Here is an 18,334-nt window from a genome sequence, read left to right as displayed (position 1 = left end):
TAGGAGCATGGTTTCAACTCAAACTTGATCCCAAGAAGATTGAGAAAAAAGAGAAAAGTACTGCAATACACCTGAGAGAGTCCAGGTCTCCTCTTTTGAGGAAACAATGACCCAACCCTTCTATATGCGAACTTCTGAACCATTGATGTATCCCTTTCCACCCACAAAGTAGGCCATCTTGCCCTCTTCTCGAGCCTTTTTAATTCTGGGCCACAGTCGTTGTCTATTATCGCGGTCCTCCTTTGTCAGGTCCTCAGTGAAGCGCAGTCCCTTTGCCTGAAGAAATGCAATGTTCTTTGCCGCTTTCCAGAGTTCCTCTTTGATCCGACGAGAGATGAACCTGATGATGATATTGCGAGGCTTTGCATTGTCTTGAAATTTTCTTCCTGCTCGATGAGTCACATCAACAACATCGGGAAACTTCTCTTTTTCAGATGGTAGTACGTGTTGGCAAACAGCGATAACCTCTGCGCGTACATCTTCCTTCTCTGCTTCTGGTAGTCCGTGTAGCCTCAAGTTCCAACGTCGCCCGTAGCTATCCAAGTCAACAACACGCGTCATGTATGTCAAGACAGCCTCCTCATTTTTGTCAAGACGTTTTTCAACGAGGGTTATTTTTCCATTCATCTCTTTTATTTTTGAGCGAACAATGTCCACCATTTTTTCAATAGCATCACATCTTGAGTTAATTTCTGAGCGAACAGTATCCACCATTTTTTCAATAGCATCACATCTTGAGTTAATCAAGTTGGCCAAAGTGCGGACAGCATCGTCGGAAGAAAGAGCACTTTCTTGAGCGAGGGTGTAGGACAAAATAGGTCTCTTGGCAAGCGGAGGCTTACTTGGAGTAACAGGCAGCAGCGGAAAGTCATCATTCGTCAAATGTACAGCGTCGTCCATCACGTTGCTAAAGACGTGGTCGCTAGCATTAGCAGAGGCTTGTTCTCCACATTCCCCGCTTTTTTCACTTCTTCTCCCCGACTTTGGCATTTTCAGCGGTTCAATAATTCAAATCGGGTTCAATTGACGTCGGACTGGCTCTATTGTATACCTTAGTTTTACCCGGGAATGTCTTATAAATCCGTTTTATGCTGAGAGCTCGACATTCACCGTCTCTTCAAGCCGCCATCTTGGGAGCAATCATCCCCTGCATTCGTTATTGATGGATGAGCGCAACTGGCGCTGACGTCATCAATTGCCCTAGTGGTGGTGTTGCCATACTGCATTACTCAAAAGAAAACTGCTCCAACACTATCCAACCAACAATATGGTGTCAGATGTCGTGTTCTTCAACGGAACAAAGTAGACGGGGGAACAACTGCAGGCTTGTCGGTGGCTTTATTTGTCTCTGCTTACACATCAACCTAAAGCAACAGTGCCTCCCCAATATATACCATCCCCGTAATCAGGATCAGCTGCAGGCCGTAATCAAGGATCAGCTGCAGCCCAGATGAACCTGTCTCATGCACAGCACCGTCAGTCCCAAACAATACAATCCACCACATCAGATGTGAAAACAAAACCAGCAACAAAAGTAAAATTCAATACATCTCTCAAGTTCATATTTGGGAACTAAAATGTTTCTTCATGTGCATACGGTTCAAATCGTACGTTTTTCCAATGTTGAGAAGAAGATAATGATTTGCATCGTAAATGGTGACATCTGTCGGTGAGTTGGTGACAGTGCTCCACACAGCCAGCAGCCAATCATATCACAGCGGGGTGTGTCCACTGCTCTTCCGCTTTAGTGCCGAACAGACTGCGGTTTTCTCGAAGGAAATCCTTTCAGTGCTACTTTGAAAAACGATGCCATCTTTCTTTCATCTCGTCGAACAAAGAGAAGCACACGAGTTATCGCCAAGCAGAGATCAAGTGCGGATTTGTTGAGATTGGCGTTTGAAAATGAGTGCAGGAATGACACCCAAGTACAAAGTGGAACTTTGTGGAATAAAAGAAGAGAACGAAGCAGGTTTGTACACGTTTTACTCTCATTTGCTTTGTAAAGAACGACTTTCTATCGTTAAAAATATGCATCACAACATTAAGTTGTTTGGGGAAATCGTTCAAGGTTATTGCCGTTTTATTTTTAAATATTGCCGTTTACTTGCAGGTCTGCTTAACATTTGTTTATGCCAAATGAAATCAGTGCCGAAAATATATGCCAAAGAAAAACCATTAGTGGGGGGTAAACTCCGTGTTTTTTTAAAATTTGAACTGATTATTTAACATTTTACATATTCCGGTTTTTATATGTTGCTAAAGAAATTAAGTTTGTCATGTCATCAAGTTTCAAAACTATGCTGACAGATGTAGTGTATGTTTATATCCACTGTTGGAGTTGAGCCACCGAGAAAATGAGAAACATTTAGTAAATGAATCTTCAAAGCCAAACTTACTCCAATGCGTGTTCGTTTTTTGTACTCAAGAAGAAAAGGGCCAAATAAAGACTCAACAACAGCTGATTAGGGTTGCGATATTTTAGTTTCTTCGATTTCTGGAGTTCAAGAAATAGTATCTGGGCGGCTTTTTCTTATTCTGACGAGAAACTATTATCAGACGAGCACAATCGAAAAATGTCGCGATGATCTCAGCCCAGCCTCACATTTTCTAGGTTTCCTATGTCAAGGGTCATGTAGGTTGAATCGGTCGTCCTTGCTCCCTCCCCCGGTCCACGTTCCACGTCCAAGGCTGACCTTCTCTGGCAGGCGTCAGTCTGTCCGTCTCGCCTGCTCACATTCCCCTGTAATCTCGTCAGTGTACAGATTGTGTGGTGTATGTTTTCACAGATCAAATTATGTGTTTTTGGTACTCCTGATCGTGTCCCTGTGACGTCCCCAACTTGATATGTTTGTATCTTCTATGGCAGCGGTCGGGAACCTATGGCTCTCGAGCCATATATGGCTCTTCCGGAGACGTCATATGGCTCCCAGACAGTTTGGAGTTGAGGGGGCCGAAAAAAAATAAAATAAAATTAAATTAAATTAAATTAAAATATATATATATTTTGCAACTGGTTTTAAAATACTAGTGATAATCTTAATAATATTAAGTAATTTAAAATTAGTTTTAAAGATACATTTTAAAAGTCAGGGGTGGGTTGCGGCACTTGCAATCCGCCGGTGACCCGAGGATCAGGTCGGGAACCAATCGATCGCAAGGACGTCACGGGTCATTGTCAATGTACGGAAATTAATTTTATCAGAGATAAAATTTCAACCCTTCAACCCGCTCAACCCTTGTAACAGAAAAGATGGCGAAAAGAAAAAAAGACGATGATTACCGTACATTCCAGGCTGCGTGGACAGAGGAATTTGCATTTGTGGAGAGAGCAGGATCCGCAGTATGTCGAATATGCAATGACAAAATTGCATCAATGAAACGCTCAAATATAAAGCGGCACTTCGATACGCGTCATGCTTCTTTTGCATTGAAATATCCACCGGGGGACAGCAGGAAAAAGGCATGCGAAGAGCTGCTACGGAAAGTGCAGACGAGCCAGCAGCAACTGCGTGTCTGGACCACGCAAGGTGACGGTAATTCCGCTAGCTTTGCGGGTGCTTTGGCAATAGTGAAGAGTGGAAAGCCGTTCACAGATGGCGAATATGCCAAAACATTTATGCTTGATGTGGCCAATGAACCTTTTGATGACTTTCCAAATAAAGCCAAGATAATCAAAAAAATAAGAGACATGCCACTGTCAGCAAGAACGGTTCACGATCGGAGCATCATGATGGCGAATCAAGTCGAGGAAACACAAATTAAGGACATAAAAAAAACCATGCAGAACCAGAAGTCGCATTAAAAGTAAACCTTTTATTATTTTTATTATTATTATATTTAAAATACTATATGGCTCTCAAAAAATATATATCTAGAAATAATTAGATTTTATGGCTCTCCAGGTCAAAAAGGTTCCCGACCGCTGTTCTATGGCCTATGTGGAGAATGTGTTTAGTCGTATTTGTCCATGAAGTGCTATCTGGTTTGTCATCAGTTTGACCTGAGCAGACTGAATCTGTTTATTCTGAATGAGAGTGTGGGTCATGAAAATACTATGTGTGCAATTTTGAGGTCTTACATTTAAACTAAGTCATGTAAATTTAGCATATGAATGCATCAGTAAACACCATGACTACAATCCCAGTCAATCTTATCGATGCACTGTACTTCTACATTCATTTGATAAATGCTTTTTGTTTAATCAATGTTTAACATATTCAGTAAATATGAACCTGCTAAATTAAATAATTGACCTTCTGTCCCGTAAGTGTTTAAAATAATGCCAGCAATCGTAATACAATCCTTCAATATTCATGTCCGGTGTGGCCATTCCCTATAAGAAGGGAAGGCCGGAGAGAGGGGACACCTTTCCCTTTTTTCTTTTTGGGGAGACTTCTTTTGACATCAGCATGTGACGAGAATAAAATCTCTTTCTAACCAAAATGGCTGTGTCAGAGAATTTTTTTCCATCACCAATTCTGCCATACTCGGCGACCTGTCCGGAGGGAAGCTGAGCATCAACAACAAAATATACCACATTTTTGGCATTTTGCTCCATTGAGGGTCTCAGGGTGCTGGGGCGCAGGCGTTCAACAGCCGGCCGGCTGAACGTTCGGTGAGATGCTTTTACTCACAAAGGGTGTTGTGCGCCTGTGTCCAAGCGGTCGGGGCTTTTGGGGTCGTTAAAGAAAGCTTGTGCGTGTGGGTCTGCTGGCTGATTGGTCATGGAAAATGTCCCTGTGTTAGTTTCAATTATCGTTTAAACAAGAGGCCTCCATAATGATTAAGACATAAAAGATGTGAAAGTAACCGCACTTTGAAAGAACATTAAAAAAAGTATTAAAAAAAAAAATTAATTAAAAAAATTATGATAGGAACTAAGTAAATGGGGACGAGTGTGGGAGAAATGTGCAGAAGATAAAGGAAAGAAAGGTCTAGTGCTTAAAGAGATGAGAAATAAGAAGTGTAAAATTATAGCTATAGACAACATAGTTGTGAATAAGCTCAGTTTGAGCACAGACCCTGGCCACGGTGTAAATTTTAGCAGGAAAATTATGAGCTCAAAATAGAAATAATGAAGAGAAGCGCGCTTCCACGTATCGTATTGGGCACTTTGTGGCATGGAACACAGTAAGGATCGAGGCGTACCGTTGTGTGGAGGGCCTGGGGCTGAGCCGACAGTTTCGCTGGTACGTAGCAAGAGTAATGCATTAAGTCTGGGCCGGTTCGACTCCGCTGTTCAGATACGTACCCTGTGATTACTCGTGTTCTGGTAAAGGCCACACAAAATCAAAAACCTGGCTACCATCTACTGTGGGACCAAGAAGTCAGGCAGCCCCCACGAAGGAGATAAGGGGTGATAGTTATAAACCAGTGCCAGTCCCGCCTTTGTAGAAAGAATTGCCCCTTCTATAACCCAAATGTTATTGCATTAATATTCCGTTTTATCAGTTCAACTAACGCGTGTGCGTCCTAGTATACATTGAAATTTGCAGCATAAAAAATGTTTAAAAATTTAGATAATAACTAAAGCAAAATTAAAACGAGTAAGATAATTGGCTACATAATAATTGGGATGAAATTAATCTTCATTGCAAGAAGCGGTGAATTAAATACAGAAATATAAGATCATAAAAGAATGAATGCATGTTCCGTGGAATGTGATTTGTCAACACGGAAAAGCCCTGAGTGATGAAATCGTTAACACTGATAAGAGATACAATTTTGTTGAAACAGGACATGCAAGGTTAAAGGTTATGTAAAACAAAAAAAAAAAAACATCTAATGTTCCATACTTCAGTTTGGCGACGGATGTACGACGGTAATTCTATTCATGGATTGACATTTTGAAATGGAAATGACAGGAATATGAATTATCATGTTATGGGGGACTTTTGATATACAGTAAATTGATTTAAATTAAATTACAATTTTTTAGTCTGCACATAATCCACTTCAAAGAATACTGACTCATTGGTTGAGGAAAACGGGGTTATATTAGTTCAGTGGTTCTCAATTATTTCCTGTCACGCCCCCCCTACCAAGAAGAAAATAAATTTGCGCCCCCCCACTACCTGGAGGCACAATCAGGTCCTACGGCAACTGGCGATCATACTGGAGAAAAGGAGAACGACCAACAATGCCCTCCCTCCCCACGCGCCTGGACTCCCAAGCACAATCGCCTTTGTGAAAGCAGGACAACTTCCAGGGAGACCATCTGTAAGAGTGGAAACAACCCTCCTGGACACAGCCCGAGACTGGAAAATGAAAGTTGACCTGGATCAGAAAATCATCTTTCCACCGGTGATCATTACAACTAATCTCAGGCCAGACCTGATCTTGTGGTCAACCTCACAGAAACTCCTGTACATCGTGGAACTAACAGTCCCATGGGAGTCTGCAGTGGATGAAGCCTATAATCGCAAAAGCCTGAAATACATGGACATCGCAGCAGAGGCAGAGCAGCGTGGCTGGCGTACACAGGTGCTCCCTGTGGAGGTCGGGTGCAGAGGATTTGTAGCCACATCAACAACAAGGCTCCTGAGAAGCATGGGGATCCAAGGCCAGGCCCAACGACAAGCTGTGAAATTGCTGTCGGAGGCTGCGGAGAGAGGCAGCAATTGGCTCTGGATGAAGAGGAAGGACCCCACTTGGGCTGTTCGATGCCAAATGTGAGGAAAAGTGGAGGAGGAACACCCTCATAAGACTTCAAAGACCTAGTAAAGGACTCTTCTCCCTTCCCAATTTTGACAATAGGCAGGAGGAGCAGAGGCAGAGGGGGGCACACCTGAGGCGCACAGATGTCGCTGTTGAACCCATCCTGAGGTGTTGTGGGTTTATCAACGAAACACCGATGAAGGAGGGGACCCACCTGATGACCCCAGTGAAGCCTCTGGTCCTCATGCAGGTCAAATTGAGTTGCTTCTTTTTCCCCCACTCTAAAACACCAGGAGTGCTGATTTTTTTGGGGGGATTATAACAACAAGTCCTATAGCTAAACGAATAGTTGACGTGTTCATGGGGATTGAATATGAATCATAAACAGAAGACAAAACCAATTGGCATTGGCATTTGTAAAATATGATGAGGGATTAAGTTTGTGAGATCTTATGGGAGACGGCGCAAGACGCGAATGGATTGAAGCTTCCGCCAGTGACCCGTCCAATAGTGTCACCACCACACAGCTGTGCCGGGTGGCCGTCCTCGAGGGCGTGCGCCTCCCAGTTACTGACATCATGCGAAACAGTCCGTCAATGAGAAACTGCTCATCAGTATGAGTAGAACCCCCGTTTTTGCATCGATGAAAGAAAATATTGGATTGGATGGAGAAAAAGAATTGTTACACCTGTGGGTTCAGAGGGCCAAGAGTGCTAATTCACTGGGAAAGGAAAAAAGAATATGGGAAAAATAAATAAAATAAAACAGGGGGAAGCAGTTAATGCAGCAGCCGACGCATGCAGCTCCCATTGCGTCTGCTCTTTCCGTTTCCGCTGCCACCGCAGGCTTGTTGTCCGCACCGGCCGGTCAACAAGGTCACGTAACAGAAGTAGGGGTGGTTATAGACATGGGTTGTGAGTGGGACGTTCTTTTGCTGTGGGGTCACTGGGTGATGAGCGGTCCAAACCGAGCCACTTCCTGAAATGTGCCATCCTGTGGTCCAGCGCCACGCCAGTCACAAAGAGCTCCACTAGCACTGGGGCGCCATCGCTACCCCCTCCTCCGACAACGCTTCTATGGCTTCCAAACGCACACTTGACGCCTCAACCCGATTGGGACCACATTCCACGATAGGGGTGCCCGCGGAGCCTCAGCATTCAAGGACCGGCAAGTCTTGGCATTCCGGTGACGATTGATGGACAACAGTTTTTGATGGTGGAACAAGATATTCCACGCTTTGCAAGCTTCTTCAGCATATCCCAATGAGCAACAATACTGTCATGCTTGTGGGACTCTTGAGATTGGCCAAGTCACTGCCGTGGACTGAATTTGACTGTGCACATCCGGCGGGGAAGCATATGTTGTCCTCCGTTCCAGTAGACTGGGCTGCTCTGAGACCAGGGTCTCCATCCTCCCGCGGGTGGTACGTCCTGTTCCTGCTCTGGTCTCTGAATTGTCTCTGTTCGCTGAGCCACAAATCACATTCACTATCGGTGCGCATCATCATACTAAAGATTTAGGCCCATTGGTGAAGACGGTTGGCAGAGTTAATTTCAGATGTAGAATACTCCATGTGACTTGCAGGGTGTGGTGTTTCAGCACCCATTGCGAATTCCTCTGTTATGGAACATTTTCAGAATTTCGACACTTTCACTCCCGTCAGATAATCATCACAAGTCTCGAATCTTCTCACACAGCTGACATTTATTAATTTGTCACCGTCAAACTATAAAACATACAAAAAATATAAATATACAACTGCAATATACAATATTTACAAAGATAATGAAAAGAAAGCACAGCAACACCATCAAGTGTAAACATAGTTGTTAGCAGCAAAACATACCTCGATGACTGCACAATAATTCTGAGGGGAATGAGCTTCAAATGCTGGCAGAAAAGTCACTTCAAAAACTGACAATTAGAACGGAAAATATTAACCATTGCCACTATAGACACAAAACCAGCAGGATATTAACCTGTAATCTTACAGGGGAAAGTTTACCATCTTATTCAGCCGACCAAACAGACTCAGCTTGTCAATCATGTCCGACGGCACTTGCCTTGCCACGTAAAGAGCGCATGAGAATGAACAGTGCAACTCTCAAACACGTCCCCGGAGCAACAAACAATATAATTACTTTCCTATTGTTCCATGTACAAACGATTCACAAATAGGAAAAGAAAACTTGCATGACAACTATACACAAATTATCAATAAAGTCAACTTGCCAATTGTTTGATGAATAATAAAATTATAATAAATTAAATGACATAATATTTTGGCAGTTAAAGACACTATGGTGGACCCGGGGTCTGACTGATGTTGTGCTCTGCTCCACAGCTACTCCAATTTGTTTTTGCAATATCTGCGAAAGTTTTTATATTATTGTGAAAGAAATTAAGTTTGTCATGTCATCATGTTTTAAAACTATGCTTACGGGTTAATAGAAGGTCACAAAAACATGGACCTCTTAAACAGGAAAACGTGAGTTCAGTGGTAACAGAGTTGTGTCTATGCTGGCAGTTTAGCAGGAAGCCACAAAAACAGATGCACGTCTTGAACCGTGTTTGACAGAAAACCGTTTAGCTCGCATTGAACAGAAGTGTGATAAAGTCAAAGTGTTCATGTTTTTCCATTCTTTATGAGTTGACATTTACAAATTGCTTTGCTGCGCTTCAATAAAATGCCGCACAGGAGCGGGAAAGCTTTTCTCTTTGGCGGACTGCTCCTCGCGAGTGACAAAGACAATCTTGGCTGGGTGATTCATTTGTGCACACTTGTCTCGTTTTTGACAAAAACTGTGCACACTGCGGCAAAAAGATCAATGGCGGTTGATGAATTTTAGTGGATAAAGCACAAAGGATTATTTTTTTTTTTTACATAAATCAAGTACGTATTGGTCTTATTTATGAAATTTTTACTGGCTCGGTCAATGAACCTCCGGTGGCTCTGCACTGTTTTGTGCTCGTGTGCATAGTTTCACCTCATCCAAACATTTAAAATACATTGAATGCATCCATCCAAGGTTGCACGGATCTCATCAGTGAACAAGCGCATACTGCAAGGAATGCATCTGCATCTTTGGCTTACTATGGGCTTAAAAAGGGAGTACGCCACAACCCCCTTTTCTACCAACAAGCCCAGGAACATTTAGTTCTATCTCTAAATGCAAAAAGAAATTGTCATGATCCGTGTCGGTCATGGCAGGGCTTTGTTGTCATTTTTCACGTCCCATGCCTTGTCCTTGTTTTTGTTTACCCCGGTAGGCTGAGTAGGGGCGTTTCCCCTCAGCTCTCCGTTCCCACCAGCCACGCACCTGTTCCCCGTTAGCCCCGCACACCTGACTCCCATCTGCTCCCCTAATCAATGGACTACTAAACCACCCTACTAAACAGCTCAGCGTCGGCGCATTGCCCCATTTGCGGACAGCACTGACATTGCTTTGCCCTTTCCTCATGCCACCGTTACTCTTTGCTGTCATTCCTGTTCATAGCTCGTAGTCACTTGTTATTGTCCCCGTTTCACAGTCGAGTTCAGTTCTGTCCTGTTGCGCCCTTGTTCGTCCTCATTGTTTTGTTATTTTGTCCCTAGTACCTTGTTGCCTTTTGGTTTCGTTTTGTTGAATAAATTCCCTTTAGGTTACCCTAATCCCGGCTTCCTCGCATTTTGGGTCCACCCCCTCCTCGCCGACCGGCGAACCTAACAGAAATACTTGTAAACATATTTCACTTGAAGGATTCCTATTTTATCAATGACATTATGTTGCGATGGCCCCCAGTGGCCCCCAATTATATGTTAGGGTCCCACAACAGGCGTTCCATCAGACGCACACAATAGCCTGTGTGTGCTAACTTCAGCTCGCTTCCAGAAACGTCTGTGACTCTGTCAGGAATTAAATCTGGCATCAGCCGCAACGTGCTTCCTTTTAAAATGCTCGTTTATCACAGTTGTGCTGCTAAAGGGAGGTTTACATCGTAGGACGTAATTTTGTGAAATGCCCCCATGGTCCGGTCCAAGTTGGGGTCCACGCATTGCTCCGTGTGCGGCGAGCACAAGTCAAGGTAGCATGGTAGAAACAATATAAGTCGAAGTCGCCGCCTGAGGTTTGACTTGACCAAACCAAATTTGTCTTTTTGTGTCCTGCAGACGTCAGACAAAATGATCTCTGTTCTGTGAAAGGGGAGCCAGATTTGACTCACATCAAAAAGGAGGAGGAGGAGGAGGCGGAGATCAACAAGTCACCAGTGAACGTTGTCCCTATAAAGACTGAAGATGAAAACAAGGATGTGAGTGAGGACAACAGAGGGGCGGAGCCTACAAGCAGCAGCTCAAGACATCACGTGACAACAGAAGGTGATGAAGACCACCGGGGGCCATCACAAGCACATAATGAGGACACATTATCAGACGCTCATGACAATGATGATGATGATGATGGGCAAGCCAAAGGTGAAAGGGCATGTCACTCTGACTCATTCACTTCAAAACTGTCTTTAAAAGGGCACAGAAAAACACACAGTGGTGAAAAACCTTTTTCCTGCTCGGTTTGTGGCAAAAGCTTCTCTCGAAAGTCTCATTTTGTAAGGCACACAAGAACGCACAGTGGAGAAAAACATTTTTCCTGCTCAGTTTGCGGAAAAGGTTTCTCTCAAAAGGCAAGGTTAATAGCACACAAAAGAATGCACAGTGGAGAAAAACCTTTTTCCTGCTCAGTTTTTGGGAGACGCTTCTCTGTAAAGTCAAATTTAAATTGTCACACAAGAACACACACTGGAGAAAAACCTTTTTCCTGCTCAGTTTGTGGCAAGAGTTTCTCTCAAAAGTCGCATTTAATAATTCACACAAGAAAACACAGTGGAGATAAACCTTTTTCCTGCTCAGTTTGTGGCAAAAGCTTTGCTTATAAGCCAAATTTAACTTGTCACACAAGAACACACACTGGAGAAAAACCATTTTCCTGCTTGGTTTGTGGTAAAAGCTTTTCTCAAAAATCAAATTTAACAAGTCACACAAGAACACACAGTGGTGAAAAATCTTTTTCCTGCTCAGTTTGTGGAAAATGCTTCTTTCATAAGGCAAATTTAACAAGCCACACAAGAACACACAGTGGAGAAAACCCTTTTTCCTGCTCAGTTTGTGGAAAATGTTTCTTTCGTAAGGCAAATTTAACAAGCCACACAAGAACTCACAGTGGAGAAAAACCCTTTTCCTGCTCAGTTTGTGGCAAAAGCTTTTCTTATAAGTCAAATTTGAAAAGGCACACAAGAACACACACTGGAGAAAACCCTTTTTCCTGCTCAGTTTGTGGGAAAAGCTTCTCTCAAAAGTCTCATTTGATAAATCACACAAGAACACACACTGGAGAAAAACAATTTTCCTGCTTGGTTTGTGGTAAAAGCTTTTCTCTAAAATCAAATTTAACAAGTCACACAAGAAAGCACAGTGGCGAAAAACCTTTTTCCTGCTCAGTTTGTGGCAAAAGCTTCTCTCAAAAGTCAAGTTTAACAGAACACACAAGAACACACAGTGGAGAAAAACCTTTTTCTTGCTCAGTTTGTGGAAAATGCTTCTCTCAAAAGGCACATTTAACACAACATACAAGAACACACAGTGGTGAGAAACCATTTTTCTGCTTGTTTTGTGGTAAAAGCTTTTCTCTAAAATCAAATTTAACAAGCCACACAAGAACACACAGTGGTGAAAAACCATTTTCCTGCTCAGTTTGTGGCAAAAGCTTCTCTGTAAAGTCAAGTTTAACTTGTCACACAAGAACACACACTGGAGAAAAACATTTTTCCTGCTCAGTTTGTGCCAAGAGTTTCTCTCAAAAGTCGTATTTACGACGCCACACAAGAACACACAGTGAAGACAAGACATTCAGTTGCAGCGTTTGTGCTAAAAAATTCTCCACTAAACAGCATGCGGAGAGTCACAATTGTGCTGGTGAGAAAAGCAGCGATCCTTGAAGCTTAAAAAAAAGAAAACAAAAAACTGAAGGAACTGACTCTTTGTGGTAAGATGTAAATGTGATTTTGAATAAAATACGATATATTGAATTTTGCAAAGCTTTTTTATTGACATTAAGCGTGTGATCCGTGCCAGAAGAACCATTGTGTCTGAGTATTTGTATTTGTATTTGTTTTTATTTTTGAAAGTATACAGGGACAATGCATATTAATCAAACAGTTTCCTGTAAATATGCCAAATTATAGCCAATGGCTAATTTGCATCCGTTGTCCCTGAGTGATGATGATCTTTTTTTTGTTTTCATATCAAACATTATTAATGAAATTAATTGCCTTTGCCTGGAACATTTGTTAACATTATGCTTTTCAGTTGTCTTTTTAAACGTACTTAATGGAAAAGGTGTGAGAAGAAACTGTGCTTATGAAATTGCTGCCTTCCACAATCATCAATAAAATCACTTGTTCCACTTGCTCAACTGGCCTTCATTGCTCTGTGAAAAGGTGAAAAACGTAACTAGAAGTTGAATTATAAAAAGAACAAGAAAGAGAAACGCAAATAGTCTCAGTTTCTCTCAAAGGTTTTGGAATGTCAGGAGTTGGCAACTTGATGGCGACTGGAGTCAGCGCTGGTTTTCTCGTTGTGTTTGGCAGGCTCGTATATGTATGGTCCATTGAACATAACTCAAACTCTTCAAATATCCCCTCACATACATTTAATATTTCGCTTTCTGAATACATTTCTGACTGGCTAAATACACTTTCTAGGTTGAGCTCCATCAAGCGTTTGGCATTTGTTGCTAAGCAGAATCTCACTTCGGAAAAATATACCAAATATTTTTTTTCATGCTTTATTATATTTTTTATAGATTGGATTATTTATATATTGATATAGGGAAATATTAAAATTTAAAATTGGCAACCACATACAGACTTAATTCAATTAATAAGAAATATAGAAACATTTTATAAATATTGAACTCATTGAGAAGAGTCCTGATCTTGAAATAAATATTGAATTATAAAAAAATACTAAAAAATTAATTCAATAACCCGACCCCGGATGAGCGGTAGAAAATGGCTGGATGGATGGAATAATTTAAATTGCATACATATTCAAATGAACAAATATGTTAAGAAATATTCAAGTGTGAAATAAAAAGGTTTAAATTAATATTTATATAATTTCACACATTAAAATAATTGAATAAATATTGTAGTATTACATCAGCAAGCTTAAATATACATTGAAATGAATAAAAAAAGTTGTGTATTTTTAAATGGCCTAATTTAGATATGGGAAGTAATTCTCTTTATGAAACTATGAAGGGACTGGAGCTCACAGAAGTGACCAGTCTTGGTTCTGAAGTTCCGATGTAACCAGATACTGCCCTGAGAGAAAATAGGCCTGAGCATTGTTTATGGTGGGGGCAATTCTCTCGCCAGGTCAGTGACCTTCCAGCATATGAGAGTAATTTAAGGTGGTCACGAGTAGACTGGTCGTATCAACGGGGAGACGCATCTGCTCTCCCTCAGGGGGACTTTTGGAGGGAAATCCCAAAGACTAGCGTGAGGGGAATGCATATGCAACAAGGGAAAATTAGATATTCATGTCCTATTTGGGCATTCCCTGTAAGAAGGGAATGTCTGAGAGGGGGCTCAAGTTTTTGGGGAGACTTCTTTTGACATCAGCATGTGACGAGGATAAAATCTTTTTCGAACCAGTTCTTTTCCATCACCAATCCAGCCTTGCTCGGCTGCCTCTCCGGAAGGCAGCAAGGACCCACACTTCAAAGACAAATATACTACATATTGAAAGAAAAATAATACTCAAATATTGAAATAAGTATAGAATTGAATGAATAAACAACAAAGAAATAAATACCTCCTGGAAAATATCATTATTTTTAGCATTTGTCAACATTTTTCTTTCTTGCACATTCTTAAACAATCGTAATTTTATTTTACTTTTTAAGTTACTTCAGTGCATTTCACACCTGTGCCTTCAAAGAAGTCCTACTTCGTCCTACTTGAATGAATCCCCATCAAAATACCAACATTTATGACACCACGGCTGGACAAATAATATCCAGAAACACACTTACGCACCACTGAGTGAGTGTTGGACGATATAGCTTCTTTTGAAAGGTCCGACTTGAAAATGTCCTTGCAAGTGGATCTGAAATTAAATCCACACTTTTCCTTCCTTCGGCCATTGTGGTTTAAAAAAAGCAAGAATATATTTTAGATTTTAGAACGGCCGCCAATTACAACTTTTGGGTGTGTTGATTCGGCATAGCGCCGCCCCCTCACAAGTGAGTATCCAATCACAAAATGCGTTCATCACCCTCAGCATAAGGCCAGCGAAAAGGCTCACTGTAACCAACTCGTGATCTGATTGGCTATCGCAACCGTCTAACAAATATGAAAGCTCATTGACTTTGACAGAAGAGATGCTCGCACAATTGCATCTTAAGGCCTCGGAACGCATAATGCGTGCCCCTGCTATTGTGAAACCTGCCCAGCAACACGAGCGAGCGGAATTCCGATTGGATTCAAAACTCTCACCTAAAAATAAAACGCTCAGCTATAATATGACATCAATGCGATGATTATGATCTTTTTTTTTTTATTGATTTTGTTCGGCCAACAGAGAAGGCCTTGAAGGCCCACCACTGAGTTACTTAATAGCCTAAATTAAACTTTACTTCCATGAATAGAGTTAAAGTTATGCTTTATTGTAGGATTTATGTAATTAATAGCCTTTGATGGACTTTAGTGTACTTAATGTAAACTGGTAACGCTGAAAAAACAAAACAGACAACAATTCAAGTTTAAACCCATATACGTGACATGCGCTTTAGAAATAAAGTATATTTTTGCACACATTACACCGACATTGAGTTACTCCAGATCGACGCTGACCTCAGTGATTAAGAGAGCCAATCAAAAATCGCAACCCAAAAGACAAGCAAACAGGAAAAAGTGACAAGCAAGAAAGCTGGCAAAGTGAAGAGTGTGAAACAGGTGAGAAACCCTACAACATTTTACGTTTGTATTTCCATACGTTGTAATTTATGGATGGTAATAATTCTTCATTTCTACTTCTAACATAGCGCAACTGTTGGTCTGGTGAATGTATAATCTTGCGTTGAGCCGCCACTACAATGAGTTACGATTCTGAACTGCAGCGGGCCTCAACATAGTTTATGTCAGGTCAGGGATTTCGACAGGGGTCCCCGACAAATCAAGGGATGGATATACAGGAATGGGTCCCGGTTTAGACGAGATGGCGCAGAGGAGCAACATAAGGGGAGTCCACATCTGTTCTCGTCCTTGAGGGTTTTTGGAATGGCAGGAGTGTAGTCCAGCAAAAAGGCCACGATTCAGACTGATATCCAGATTTTCCTTTTTTATTTCTCCTTTTCCTCTGACGGCGTTCGGAAATTCCGGAGCCCCTTAGGGGACATGGAAGAAAAAAAAAACAACAACAAATCTTTGCTTTCCCTTGCAAAGATTGCGTTCCCTCGCAAATGCAAAGTAGGTTTTTTTTGAGTGAATGTTCGTTTATTTATTTTTCCAATACGTGTTTATGTACTTCCGGGTCAGTTTGGCTTGCCTAGCCTCTGATGCGCGGCTGTTCGAGAGACGACAGTACGTCAGATGCGGCAATAATCTTAGAGGGGGACTTGGAACGTTTCTTGCGGTCAAGAGATGTCCCTCACGGTGACATTCTGCACATGAAAAGCAACAAGGTACATACAATTCACTCGAACGCACATGTCAAACTCAAGGCCCGGGGACCAGATCTGGCCCGCAACCTCATTTTATGTGGCCCGCAAAGGGCAAATCATCTGCATCAACTTCCTGTTTCTATCATATTTTCTTCACTTTTAACAACACTGAGATATGAGATATTGCCATTTATTTGTTAGCAGTCCTCCCCTTTTAAAATAAATGGAAAAATTGTTGAACAATTACTTACGAGCTTCTGATTTCAAAACTGGCTTTCCATTCAATTTATATGGGTTCACAGTCCTCTGAGGGAAACCACAACTACGATGTGGCCCGTCCACAAAAATGAGTTTGACACCCCTGCTCTAACGATATAACCTTAATAATAGCAATATGGGTCCCTACTGTTAATGTTTTTGTATAATACTAGCGTGCAAATTGTTTACCTTTTGAGTGGCTAGAAAAGTATTGCTTTTCTGTTTTCAATTTGTAGTTCATTTAAATCCTGTTATTGCATTCAAATTACTGTGAAGTGTGACGTTAAATATTTTTCTAAATGTTTTTTGTAAAACGCAACTTTAGTTTCGTTATGGAGCAGTGTAGTTCGTACCCGGAAATGACGTCATCAAATCGGATGTCGCAGAAGCAGGAAGTATAATAATAGATCACCAATAAGAGAGAAATGTGATGAAAATGAAGTCCAATCGAGCACAATCTGCATACATCTTTTGCCTTATCGAAGCCGGACCGAGAACTTACATTGTGGAAACAAAGTATGGACAAAGAGTGAGGAGGAACAGGAGTCTTCTGAAGGTTCCCGAGGACTGGAAGAAATCTTCTGATGCGGCTGAGGCTGCAAAGCAGGTGGATACATCGAAGGAGCACAGACCTCAACCACCAGCAATTTCTGGGATTACTGAACCTCCTCGAAGATCAACAAGAGTTAGACGACAACCGGACAGGCTGATTGAAAATGTTTAATGTTGTGTGATTGTTGCTAAAATTGTTGTAGAGCTGCTTGTTGTCATAAAAATGTGTGGATATTGATAAGAAGTGAAAATAATTGAGAACAAAACAAAATAAAAATAATAATAAACAATAATAATAATAAAAAAAGGCATAGGCATTGTTTAACGTTTGAAAGGGAGATGTAATGATAGCAGTTATATCATTGGCCACTAGTTGGCAGTATTGCCTGACGTGTGTTTTGGTTACCAGACGAACAAGTGTGTCTGCACATCGACGAGAATGCAAGTCAATAAATAAATAGACACAAGTTTGCAGCGTCACGTTGCCTGCGTGACTTCTTAAGATAGAAGACGGAACATTACAGTAACCATTAAAAAAACGTAAAGTAACCATAAAATTATTTTAAAAAACGTATCGCAAACATACTAAAGCTGTTGCTTTATGTTATTTACAAAGAATTTTTGTTTAAAATCCCCCTCGCTCTTCTTCTTGTCATTTCTATATTATGTACGTATTAATAACTGTTTGGTTTGCTAATGTGAATAATGTTTTTTTTTTTTTTTTACAAAAAAACGTATGAGTAAATATTTATCATCTCATCAATAATTGCACAACAGAGTACTGAGTTTCGAGATCCTCACAATAGTAGTTCTCAAAATCATATTTCTTATGAATTTAGCTTAGTTAAGGGATATTTTATTGACAATCTAACATCAATGTACAAATATATATTTATATATATGTATAGCGTTTTTGACCGAAAGTTGTTGTTATTGTACCTTGTGACGCGCCACTTTCGTTTCCTTCTTGAAGGATGCCGTTTCAAGGCTTATGTGGCTCATAAGCCACTTACATTGGCAATGTCGAAGGTCACTGAACCATGGTCGGCCCGCCAGCAACAGCACTTAGCGGCCATTTCTGAGTTTACGACAGACATTGGGCACGTGGCTGGTAAATGTAACCCTGTAGCTGATTGTCTATCGCGCGCGATCGTATGTCCAGTCCA

The 18,334-nt window shown here is 41.3% G+C and overlaps 1 protein-coding gene across 1 annotated transcript; it reads left to right on the top strand.

Annotated features, from left to right (window-relative positions):
• Nucleotides 1–1,783: 1,783 nt before the first annotated feature.
• On the top strand, nucleotides 1,784–18,205 carry LOC148341925 (uncharacterized). Its single transcript, XM_088287997.1, has 3 exons — nucleotides 1,784–1,969; nucleotides 10,841–12,553; nucleotides 18,198–18,205. The coding sequence occupies exons 1-3, from the start codon at nucleotides 1,903–1,905 to the stop codon at nucleotides 18,203–18,205; spliced, it is 1,788 nt and encodes a 595-aa protein (XP_088144123.1). The 5' UTR covers nucleotides 1,784–1,902.
• Nucleotides 18,206–18,334: the final 129 nt, after the last annotated feature.

Source organism: Idiotropiscis lumnitzeri, chromosome 2 (genome assembly GCF_059441095.1).
Source record: "Idiotropiscis lumnitzeri isolate Australia: NSW breed Sydney's pygmy pipehorse chromosome 2, RoL_Ilum_1.0, whole genome shotgun sequence".
Classification (NCBI taxonomy): Eukaryota; Metazoa; Chordata; class Actinopteri; order Syngnathiformes; family Syngnathidae; genus Idiotropiscis; species Idiotropiscis lumnitzeri.
Note: the sequence above shows the minus strand (reverse complement) of the source record. Positions and strands in the feature narration are given on the sequence as shown.

Excerpts from the sequence above, each read along its gene's own strand:
- LOC148341925 (XM_088287997.1), top strand. The coding sequence starts at position 1,903 with ATGAGTGCAGGAATGACACCCAAGTACAAAGTGGAACTTTGTGGAATA. Across the intron at positions 1,970-10,840 it reads AAAAGAAGAGAACGAAGCAG|GGGAGCCAGATTTGACTCAC; the intron begins GTTTGTACACGT and ends GTTCTGTGAAAG.